Consider the following 12,105-nt stretch of genomic DNA (forward strand, 5'->3'; position numbering starts at 1 on the left):
ATGAAGTCAGCCGTGCTGACATCTTCTGAAATGGTGTCACTTGCAGATTTGAAGATAGTTTCATGCATCTGTTCTAAGTAACCTTCTCCTTCTCCCCTTTCACATATTCTGGTCCCGCCATTCTCTGTGTTCCAGACAAGGAGGAATTTGTTGGCTCTGGCCAGAAGTTCTTTATCGGTAGGTAATGATTAGTAAGAGGCGGGTCTTTGTCACTTGTCAAGTTTTGTTCATACCATCCTGACTCTTCTGAAAGCTTCTTTTGCCAATGAACATTTCCAGACTTGTTCCTTGTTCTGCTTTCCTCTACCCCCCAACTCCTTTTTTTGGGTCCATATTTTGCTGTGTTGATCATTCATTATAATTCATCTGGTTTCCACTGGATAGCACTTAATTATTCATCAAACACAAATCCTTGGTTCTCTTCCAGACTGTTTCATGACATACTTATGTTACTCTAAAGAGACCAGTTCTCTGACTACTAAACTTGGTGTTGATGTCCACATTTCTGTAATCTGTCAACCAGGCAGAGCTTTCTGAAGGACCCATTTAAAGGTTCCTGTAAAACCATGCTGGGCCTCCTCCAAGAGACAGTGCGGGAACAGCAGGGTCGGTAAAGTGAAATGTTGGTTCCTCAGGCCTGGATACACATTGGAATCATTGAGAGAGCTTTTTGAAAACAGAAAACCATGGGGCCACTTTTCTGCATCCCTTCGAGAATACCTCAACCCCAATGCCATTAAATAAGCCAAAAGAGCAGACGTCTGCACAAAGGTGGGGAAGAAGCAGCCTGGGGTGGGGTATCACTGAGCCATGTGAGGAGAGCGTTTGTGCAGGGTCAAGGGTCGACTGGTACAGGTCGTCAGGGCCAGAGCAAAGTGAGGAGGACCGCTGCCTCCCTTGGGCTCTGACACTTCACAGCCTCTACAAAGATGGCCTCCTCACCTAGCGTGGCCTCTGACGCTTCCTGCCAGGTTGCTGATACCATCTGTCCCTTGTCTTGAACAGGTGCTTTCGATTAATAGAAGTAAAAGTACTGAGGACCATTGGTCAGGTTTCTCACTGTTAGAGAAAGGAGTTGCATGTACGGCCAGGGTGGGGGCAGGTGGCTGGAATGAATCCTGTAGTGTTGAGCTTGCATTGTAGGTCTTGGTGTGAACTCCTGGTGTGCAACATATATAGACAGATATAGATGTGTGTGTGTGTGTGTGTGTGTGTGTGTGTGTGTTTATATATACACACAGAGTCCAGAACTCTATCTCTGGGAAGGACCTGGGAACAGCTCTTTTTTGAAAATACCAGAAGGCCCTGAGATTTGGGAGGCAGATGAAGCAGGATTCTAGAAGTTCAGAAACCAAGGCTGGTGTCCAACTGTACCACTGATCACACCGTTGTGAGCAGCCACCTGACCTGTCTGTGTCTTAGAGTGTCCATCTGAGAACTGTGGAGAATCAGCCTGCTGCACTGTTCCCCTCCTGGCCCAGGCCACTGTCCTCCCTCGTCTGGGGCACCGTAAGGGCCTCCCAACTGCTCTCCTGTGAAGCTACACTTTATGTCCTCCCCACAGCAACGGAGGACTTCTTCAGAAACATAAACCATGTCACACCCATTTCTCTATCACCCAGTGACTTCTCAGCGCCCTTGGACCACAATCCAACACTCGGCTGGAGCCCCCTTGCCACCTCCCCAGCTTCCTCACCAGCCCCATTTACTACCATTCTCCCTGCTGCTCACCACCTTGCCTCACGAGGGTCTCCTTGTGCTTCCCCCCCAACACTCCGGGAACACTCCGTTCTCTGCACCTTAGCAGTTGCTGTTCCCTTAGCCTGAGGTGCTTTTTCCCTAGACGCCTCCTCACCTGGCTCCATGACTTCATTCCCACCTCTGCTCAATGTCACCTTTTCACACACACTTCCCTTGAACCACCTGCGTAAAGAAGCACCCCTGTCACTCTCTAACCACCCACCTTCTAAGCCCTTATTTCTGTTGATGTATTTGCTTTTCTCTCTCCTCCTCCATAAAATGTAAATGTCAGGAGGAAATGGGTTTGAGGTAGTGGACCACCAGGTCCCCAGCACCTGGCACATGGGGGGGCACTGGGTGCAGCCTAGAGGCAATATGTGGGGCATTCTGCTATTCTTCCTTCGCGTTGCTTCCTCTTTCCCACCTTCAGACAGACGTGATGATGCTCGTTAACACTTGCCGATGGCAGTCACCACGGGCTCCATCAGGCGTGGAGGAGAAGCGATCTCTCCTGCCTGCATGTGACGTCCTGTGCCTTCCCACCCTCGCAGCTGGCTTCCGCCGCAGCATGCGCCTTTGTCGCCGCAAGTCCCACCTGGGCCAGATGCGCGCCCGGCTGTGCGGCCCCAGCGCGCCGGGCGCGCCGTACGAGGAGGTGGTCAGGTACCAGCGCGGCCCGTCCGATAGGCACCGCCTCATCGTGCTCGTGGGTACGTCCCTGCTCACGGTGGCTCTCCTCCTCCATAGTGAGCTTTTCCTGCTAAGATTCGGCAGTTTGGCCTTGGGAGTAGCGGCAAAAGTAGCATCCTTTAGCGACTCCCCTATAAACGCCTGAAAAAAAACCCTGTTTTATTTGTGTGTGTTTATAAATAAGACTTTGTTGTCTCACGCTTTTATTGCCTACAGTTGAGTGTGGTATGCCCCGGTACGTAGGTACTGGGGTAATAACAGATTGTATTATGATATTATAAAAACAGATTGTTTTTTTTTAACCTGTTTAGAGTTTGTTTTCTAAGCATAGATGAGTATTCCCCCAGACTGCATTATCAGTCTGTATCAGAAATGAAAATCCTTTTGATCTATTTCCCTAAGATATTTGTAATCACCTTCTTTAGAAAAGTGTTTAAAGTCTTTTGGACTGTATCTCTTTTGGACTGTACTGGGCGACCTGCTTTTGTGACCAAGAGCTCTGCAAAGCCGGTCCCTGCAGCAGTAGGGACGTAGGTCTTGCTGCCATCTCTGTGTGTATTCCACCTGTGACCAGGGGAGGCCCCGGCAGAGTAGAACAGTGTGCCTTACCGCCAGGCCCGGCTACAGAATTGACAGGGCTCAGGGCAAACTGAAAATACAAGGGCTTCTTTAAACATGACTAACATTTTGGGGTGCCTGGGTGGCACAGTTGGTTAAGACTCCAACTCTTGGTTTCAGCTCAGGTCGTGATCTCAGGGCGTGAGATAGAGCCCCACCTTGGGCTCCTCGCTGGGCGTGGAGCCTGCTTAAGATTCTCTCTCCCTTTGCCCCTCCTGCTCATGCCCTCTCTGTCTCTCTGTCTCTCTCTGAAATAAAAAAATAAATCTTAAAAAAAAAAAGTTTAACATCTCAAGATGGCAAAGGAAGAACATTAAACCAAGTGCAGTATCCTAAGCATGGACCCTATGTAACTGCATGAAGTCAGCCCTGACTCCAGTTACACACGGGGTGCTGACACACAGAACTCGTAAATCTAAGGGCTGATTTCCGGGTTGTGATGTGATAGACACTTCATTAGATAGGAAAGGTAGGTTGTCTTGGTAGATTATCTGAAATGAGGCCAGAGAATTCTCAGAGTGCCCAACATTAGATGACGTTTGCTGGTGTGACCAATTCCTGTAATTCCCCGGCTTATTTCTGGGATGTTGAAGAAGTGTGGGTTACTCCATGGGTCCCCAGGAAAATTCCTAAGAGCTTTCTGGAATTGTTTCAGTTGGTGAGAAGAAAAGATATGTAATTTCCTGAAAAACATTTGCTCAATTGTCTTCAATAGAAGAACTGAAATGGTTATGTCACCACATAATTATATTTATCCACGTCTAATTATTTCTGTATGTGGCCTTTTATGTTTAGGACCTTCCGGTGTTGGAGTCAATGAACTGAGAAGACAACTTATTGAACTTAATCCTAAGCATTTCCAAAGTGCTGTGCCACGTACGTGTAGTTTTTCTTTCCTAGCAGCTCATGTTTTGGTCAAACTGTCTTTGCCTCCACAGATGCATCGATCTCAGTTAACTATGCCATACCATCTTTGTTGTAAAAACAAAAGACACAAAGGATAGTCCTTATATAATATTTCTAACTATATTTATTTTAATAGAGGGAACTGATTCATGGCCATGTAGCTCGCTAGGCTTTTAAAAGGTGACTGTCTCTTTCCCATTTCTTAACAATCATATAGATGACCCTTCAGGAAAACTAATATTTAGTAATAATAGCTAAGTAATAATAGTACTTACTGTCTTCCTGGCACTGTGCTTGGCTCTTTAAATACCTTATCTTATTTTTTAAAATTTTAATGTACGCAGATGTAATTTTATATAAACTGTAAGTATGATCATACCATCCATGGCAGGAAAGAGCAAGTGCACATGGGTGCTTTCCCTTCACTTTGGTTCAAGAGAGGAACTTAGAGAAACACTTAAGAGCTTAGTAGGTGTTCCCTGCAGTCTGGGGCACACAGAAGACTGGTGTCAGATTTATACTTGAAAAATCTAAAGAATTTAGAGGAGTGGCCAGGGGCTGTAGTTTGGGAAGTAGCTGCCCTTTTAGAAATCACAAATGACGAGCTGGAATAGAGACAGATTTGAGATACTCGGCGGTGGCGGTGGTGGTGGTGGTGGGGAGGTTTGCAGAATAGCCCATGAGTCCTCCAGGAGGGCAGAGCCACATTTAAATATCTGCCAAGTCTAAAGGAAACCTATAGTATCCAGCATCAGCGTCAGAAAGTAAAAATTTTCCTGCTCTTTCCTCTCTTCTCTGCATTCTAGCCTTGGATAGCTGTAAAACTGGGGAGGAACAGTAGAAAGGCAATGAAAGGGAAGGGAAGAAGTGAATCCTACTTCCTTTCCTGACTTCTAGCTTCTCTGACTGCAGCTTTTGTGGCTGCAGCAAGTCTGAGCCAGGTGTGGGGAGGAGGAGAAGTCCAAAATAGAAATGAAATTAATAATTTTGATTATTACATAGAAATGGAGTTTTAGTTATTACGTTGAGACTGCGTTTTGTGGCACAAAAGATGGTACCCCCCTTTTTTTTAAACTAAGAGTAATCAGAAGAGTCATGGTAACCGCTAGATTCTCATCCACGGCCAGGGGAAGGTCTTGTGCCACAGAAGGCAGTGGGTGACAGAAAACGTTGCTTTATGATCACATACCTTAGGTTATGCTTTCCAAACACTGTTCACACATGTAAGAATGGACATTGATCTCCAACACAAAATCTACAAAGGAAGCACCAGTTTTCAATAATCTGGATAAAAATAAAATTCCCATAGAACATAGAGGAACTGTACGAAGTATGACTAGCCATCATTCAAAGTGAGAAAATGTTGCGCATATTTCGCTTTTTTAAATTGAATGCATAGTTTCTAAGTTTAAGATGAATATCTCTAGTTATGCACCAGTTCACAGATTTTTAGCCTACCATATAAAATATAGTCCAGTAGAAGCCACAGAGAAGGACTCATCTTAAGTTTATATTTACATAATTTACTATAACCTGAGAGCTATAGTGTTTAATTATAATTTTTTTCAATACAAAGCTATAGGAGAAGTGGCATAACTGTAGAAACTCTAACAATCTGCAGAGAGGCTTGAGTAAAGAAAAAACAGGGCCATCTGGGTGGCTCAGTTGGTTGAGCATCTGACTCTTGGTTTTGGCTCAGGTCGTGATCTCAGGGTCCTGAGATCAGGTCAGGCATCATCTGTAACACAAGCAAGTTAGCTACTCTCTAGAATCTTCAGTTATGGGGCACCTGGGTGGCTCAGTTGGTTGAGTGTCCGCCTTTGGTTTGGGTTGTGATCCCAGAGTCCTGGGATCGAGCCCCACATCGGGTTCCCTGCTCGGCAAGGAGTCTGCTTCTCCCCCCCCCTCTTTCTCTCTGCTCCTCCCCCCCAAATAAATAAATAAAATCTTTAAAAAAATAAAATAAAATCTTCAGTTACTTATCAGTAAACTATGGATAATAACATTTCATCTGGCTAGGTGGGTGAGGAATGAAATGGGTTCTTGGGAAATGCACTATTTAAACAGAAGATATCTTATGTGCTGAGGGCCTTTAGGCATCTTAAGCCTCACACATAATTCACTCATGCCTATTTTGAAGTAAGAGCAGGTACCCCTTAGGGCCTCCCCATCCTGGCTTAACACTTAACACATTCATGTCCACACTATGAGCACTTAATAAAGGTTTCTAGATGAACTGATTTTGATATGAGAACTTCTTTCTTATCCCCAATTCAGGATCCCTCTTTTTGGTTCTAGCATTTTATTTATCTGTTTATGTATTCATTTATTTATATTGATTGGACATCTTTATCCCGATGCATATTTGTACTAAATCAAAACAATTTGTAGATTCTAAAGACTTTTTAAAAAATTCCGTATTTTGATAGATACTACTCGCTCCAAAAAGAGCTATGAAATGGATGGACGTGAGTATCACTATGTGTCAAAGGAAGCATTTGAAAGCCTCGTGTATAGTCACAGGTAAGCTAGACGTTCAGAATCTAATTCTCCCCTTTGGTTATTTTACCTTCAAAATGGATCCACTATTTTTATGCGGTATCCAAATTCCTTTTGGGGTAATTCCTTTTGTTTCTGAAGAGTTAAGCAAGAACATGTAAAGTGGTAGGCTTGTACACTAACTCATTGGGTTTGGAGTGGGAGCAGAATTGAATTGCAAATTTTAGAGGATTTGGAGAAAGAGTTAAGTCCTAGATCCTTTAATATTTTTTTTCCTGTCAATTTTCCACTTGTGCTAGCAAAGTCCACATATTTCCATCCTATCTATGTTACTACTAGTAATATTTTACCTGTGGAAAGAGTTCTTGTTTTCCTTGCGGCACCCTTGCAGGATGCTCGAGTATGGTGAGTACAAAGGCCACCTGTATGGCACCAGTGTGGATGCTGTTCAAATGGTCCTTGATGAAGGAAAGATCTGTGTCATGGACTTAGAGCCTCAGGTAGGTGTGTGCTGGAAGGTTTCCCATCTCCCCAAAGTAATGAATGAATGTCATGAGTTTTGTGCACTTGCTGTAAGTTGTAGTTGAGACATTTTATTCTCTTAGCCTTTTAGGGATAAGACCACTTACCATATCTAAGGGCCAGGATCTTATGTGAAGGAACAGTTCACCAATATGTTGTCTTTAGGTAGGAAAGGAGTCTTGCTTCTCAGATGAAAAAAAAAGAGAACTGAGCTGGTGGCTATAAAGAAAAGTTCAAATCCTGCTTTGACCTTGATCACAAAGGCATCAAGGAAATTGGTGGAGGGAATAAGATGTTGCTTGACACAAGGAGGTGAGGTTCCTATGTGGTCGTATCTACAGCTACGTCTAAGACCATATGTGGAATGAGGCAGGAGTGAGCCAGTTAAGATAAAGAGCACACAACGTGTAGGCTCCATTTTTTTTGATCCTTGTATTTTGGGGGTTTTTTGTAGTCATTTAAAAATAGACCACATGCGCTAAAGAGAATCAGGGGATAAGACAGTTGTTCTTCCTTGGGTCAAGGCTGGTGGTCAGTGTGAACATGTCAGTAGTATCCAATATAAGATAATAACAAGAGGAAAGAGAAGTGAGGATGAAACAGAACTGATCCACCTTTAGAGTTTGTCTTTGTCTTTGTGCCATGAGATTATGGATAGAATCCTATTCTCGGATTTCAGAAGGGTGTCATGACTAGTAAGAGGAAGAGCCACAGTTTAAACTTAGTTTTGATGCTCTTAATTATTAAAATGTTTATTTTTTAGAGTTGAGGAATTGGGGGCAAAGGAGAATAAATAAAAATAAATTGCTAAAAATAATTGATTTCTTTTTTTTAAGATTTTATTTATTTATTTGACAGAGAGAGAGAGAGACAGCGAGAGAGGAAACACAAGCAGGGGGAGTGGGAGAGGGAGAAGCAGGCTTCCTGCCGAGCAGGGAGCCCAATGTGGGGCTCGATCCCAGGACCCTGGGATCATGACCTGAGCCAAAGGCAGATGCTTAATGACTGAGCCACCCAGGCGCCCCAATAATTGTTGATTCCTGATCTGAGAAATTTTGAGAACATTTGTGTTTACTCTAGGAAATTAAGACTTCTATTTTTAAATGTGCACTTAATTTTTCTGCGTAGGGTATTCAAGTAGCTCGAACCCAGGAACTAAAGCCTTATGTCATATTCATAAAGCCATCTAACATGAGTTGTATGAAGCAATCTCGGAAAAATGCCAAGATCATTACAGACTACTTTGTGGACATGAAGTTCAAGGTAAGATACAGAGGAAATAGATGAATGTATTTTTTGTCTAGTAAAAAGTCACTGTATTGTTTCCCCAACATCCCTATGTTAAAGAATGTGATTTTTGTTTCTAATGAAAAATGCCCTTATGATTTATCCTTTTTACTGGACATGATTTGTAGACATTAAAATAAAATATAATAAATGCTATGATGCCGCTCTTATTTTTTTCTTTTTTCTAGTCTAGCTTAAAAAACAAAAAGAACTCAAACCAAAGTTTGCAAAGCTACACAGAAATTGGGTATGCATAAGACTGATGTTTACATTTTATTATTTATTGAATGAAAAAGTTTGAGAATTTACTTTAAAAATGCTGTAGTGAGTGGGGCACCTGGGTGGCTCAGTCGGTTAAGTGTCTGCCTTAGGCTCAGGTCATGATCCCGGGGTCTGGGGATTGAGCCTCCACCCCCCTTGAACTCCCTGCTCAGTGGGGAATCTGCTTCTCCCTCTCCCTCTGCCCCTCTCCCCCTGCCTCTGCCCCTCTCCCTGCTCGTGCATGCTCTTTCTCTCAAATAAATAAAATCTTTTTTAAAAATGCTGTAGTGAATATATCTTATCTATAATATGAGGTATCTATATAAAATGTATTTCTAAATGCAAACATTATGTATTAATGATGATGGAAATTATAGAGAGGCCGGGACAGGTGGGATTAATCAGTGAACTCTTCCTAGAATAGGTAATTTTTTTCCAGTTTTTTAAAAAATTAAATCCACCTTAACTATTTTAAATCATCATAAACATTCAGCAAGATGTATAAATCTTATATGTAACAGCTCAATGAATTTTTACATGTGCATGCACCCAGATAACCATCACCTAGATCAAGATATTATATTCACTTATTTTGTGTGTGTATGGTAAAAACACATAAAACACAAAACTTACCATCCTAACCATTTTTAACTGTACAGTTCAGTAGTGCTAAGTATATTTACATTGTGAAACAGATCTCTAGAATTTTTCATCTTATAAAAGTGAAATTAAACATATAGAATGCATCACAAATTTGCATGTCTTGCTTACATAGGGACCATGTAAATCTGTATTGTTTCCAATTTAATACATGTGCTGCTGAAGTAAGCAAGAGGTATATTTATATAATCCCTTGTTATTATTTCTATCTTCATATTTTTTGCGACTACTGTATGAAAGTCTGATTCTTCAGTTTGCATTTCAGGCAGCGGAGTCCATGGATATATTCTCTGAATCTTACGGGCATTTAAAATTGTGTTCTCATTTTTATGGTGATCTAAACAAATTAACAAAATTGTTTCTGGGTCATGAGTATGGTCATCTTGTAAAGGAGTACTGCTACGACATTTCAGCGCCTGCATTTGTATTTGTGTTTATGATTGCACTGGCAACAAGTTGTACTATTTTAATTGTTGTGGACAAATAAGAAAATAACAGCAATGAACTTAACGCATAGTGCCAAATGAAGGTCAAATGACCTTCACTAAATGAACATTTCATATTAGTGGAAATGGATAATATTAAAGGTGAATTAGGTCATGTCAGCATGAAGCAAAGGACAATTAGGGTATGTCTAATTCACTAGAACCAGGTCATACCATCCTCATGTTGAAAGTAGCAAAATAATGTCATTCTTATCAGTATTTAATTTCAGGAACTGTATTTTACTTTATAAAATTTCATTTGCAATTTATGTAAAAGTTTTCTATTTAACTGGTAAATTTTTCTTTCTCTTCCTTCCTTCCTTTCTTCTTTTTTTTTTTTACATACAGTTTGAAATCTTCAAGTGTTTAGATAATTGAATAAGAATATTTAAGTCCAAATGGGAAGTTGAGGGGATTGTTCTGGCTACCATTACTAGTTTTGCAAAACCTTGACCAGGGAAACATTAAGTAAGGCTAAAGATAGAAACATGAATTTTGTGGTTTAGAAGAGAGGACGTTTATTTGACCTAAGTGTTTTCATAAATAGCTTCATACCTGAATGTAACGACAAAAGAAATTGCATATCATTTCTATTTATCTCATTAAGTCTGTGCTATCCATATTTTTTTTATCTCTCATAAAGGATGAAGATCTACAAGAGATGGAGGATTTAGCCCAAAAAATGGAGGCACAGTTTGGCCAGTTTTTTGATCATGTGATTGTGAATGACAACTTGCAAGATGCATGTGCCCAGTTGTTGTCTGCTGTTCAGAAGGCTCAGGAGGAGCCTCAGTGGGTACCAGCACCATGGGTTTCCTCGGATAGTGAGTGTTAAGGAAGCCTCCTGCTTAGTGCCGGAGTTTTAATAATACCCATCTGTAACAGAGCTCTGGAATAACAGCTGCAAAGCAAAACAACAGTATTTGCTCCCTTTGTAATGTATGCAAATTTAAACGTGGTGCAGTTTATTCATTAAGCTTATTTGAAAAAAATATTTGCTTTGTATGCATGTAGAATTACCTCCTTGGCTTTCAGGAAAAAAAATGTTTTCCTTTACCTCATATGCAGCAGTGGTAAGAATACAAACAATGTCAAGCCACTGAGTGTGAAGACCTTTTATAGATTTCGTATGGTCTTTGTACAATTCAGATAAAAGAGCTTCCCTAAATAAAATAAGTAGTACTTAATTTCAGAAACTGTATTTAACCTCATACAATTTCTGTTTTATGAAAACGGCTTTTACAAAAAGTGCCTTCATGACTGACTCGGCAAGAAAAAAGGGTTAATGTACACATTTCACATCTAACGTGAAAACTTACAGAAAGGGCGCTACCCTCATCATTTATACATCAGTCTACAAGGAAAAAATTATTCTTCTGATCAGAGCTATAACCAATCATTAATTTGCCTAAAAGCTGATATCCACATCACACCTAAATTAGGAAAGGGCAATTGACTTTAGTCCTAGAGATCCATATCTGAGAAAACCGTAAGACAAGAAGGCTATTCCAGGAAGTCTTATTTTTCTTTCTTCCCTAGGTCTTGAGACTTCCAGTCAGTCTTGCTGCCCCTGTACCTGTGCTCTGCATCATACTCTAATGTTCCCCATACCCACACTCTACCCCTCTACCCCTCCAATCTTTCCTAATTATAAAACACACCAAGTGCATACTTCAAAATATTTTTAGTTTTTTGCTTGATCTTTAAAAAAAAAAACCCAAGAAAAAATTAAACCCAACCAAAAAAAACCCAACCAAAGAAAATTAAGTCATTTTTAATGATACATGAACTTGGATTTGATTTATGCTGTGGGTTTGTTTGTTTGTTTGGATTTTTTTTTTTTTTTTTTTGAGAAAAAGCTTTCCCAAACGTGACTTACCGAGATGGAGGATAAGCAACTGGTAAAATTTTGAGAATTGCCTGTATCAACACACAGACACACAAACACACAAACACACACACACAACTGGAAGAAATCTGGTATTTGTATCAATACATACCCATCCTCAAACACTGGGCTTGGCGGGGGGTGGGGCGGAGAAGGCGGCATCTCTAGCACCCTACAAAGGCGGTGCACGAGTTGTGTCTTTCCACAATGTCAGCTTTATTCACTCATAAAGCAGGGTTTACACAATTTTAACAGGTGTAGGATTCCAAACTGAATGACATTTCACTGCCTGTTTAACTTGGCTTCACATACGCCACACAAAAAACGATACAAAGTCACACAATAAACGAGATGCAAGGGTGAGAAGTTCAAGAACCAAACGCAAGTCAGTCAGTGAGTGCCTAGTTGAGAGGAAAACTCAGTCTGGTAGGGGTCAGCTCTGGGTGCTTACTGCTTATTATGTTCAAGCACTGGAGGGGTCTCTATTTTGTCGAGATCAGTCGGGAGGTTGCCTTTCAAATGCAGTCAGGCATGGAAGACGAATCAGCG

The 12,105-nt window shown here is 41.2% G+C and overlaps 1 protein-coding gene and 1 non-coding gene across 2 annotated transcripts in view; one reads left to right on the plus strand and one right to left on the minus strand.

The window, feature by feature from the left end:
• The window catches only part of MPP4 (MAGUK p55 scaffold protein 4), a 41,361-nt gene extending 30,795 nt beyond the window's left edge, over positions 1-10,566 (plus strand). Inside the window, exons 17-23 of the mRNA XM_028121714.2 lie at positions 136-177; positions 2,292-2,450; positions 3,844-3,924; positions 6,384-6,477; positions 6,845-6,953; positions 8,104-8,238; positions 10,312-10,566. Of these exons, the coding sequence (XP_027977515.2) occupies positions 136-177; positions 2,292-2,450; positions 3,844-3,924; positions 6,384-6,477; positions 6,845-6,953; positions 8,104-8,238; positions 10,312-10,503 (812 nt within the window). The 3' untranslated portion in view covers positions 10,504-10,566. The remainder of the gene's footprint in view (positions 1-135; positions 178-2,291; positions 2,451-3,843; positions 3,925-6,383; positions 6,478-6,844; positions 6,954-8,103; positions 8,239-10,311) is intronic.
• Positions 9,254-9,355, minus strand: LOC114226179 (U6 spliceosomal RNA). Its single transcript, XR_003612693.1, has one exon. It is a non-coding gene; the product is annotated as a U6 spliceosomal RNA (small nuclear RNA).
• Positions 10,567-12,105: the final 1,539 nt, after the last annotated feature.

The sequence above is a fragment of the Eumetopias jubatus genome, unplaced genomic scaffold, assembly GCF_037043125.1.
Source record: "Eumetopias jubatus isolate StellerSeaLion01/CBP00866 unplaced genomic scaffold, mEumJub1_p1.0 scaffold_3, whole genome shotgun sequence".
In the NCBI taxonomy this organism is placed as follows: Eukaryota; Metazoa; Chordata; class Mammalia; order Carnivora; family Otariidae; genus Eumetopias; species Eumetopias jubatus.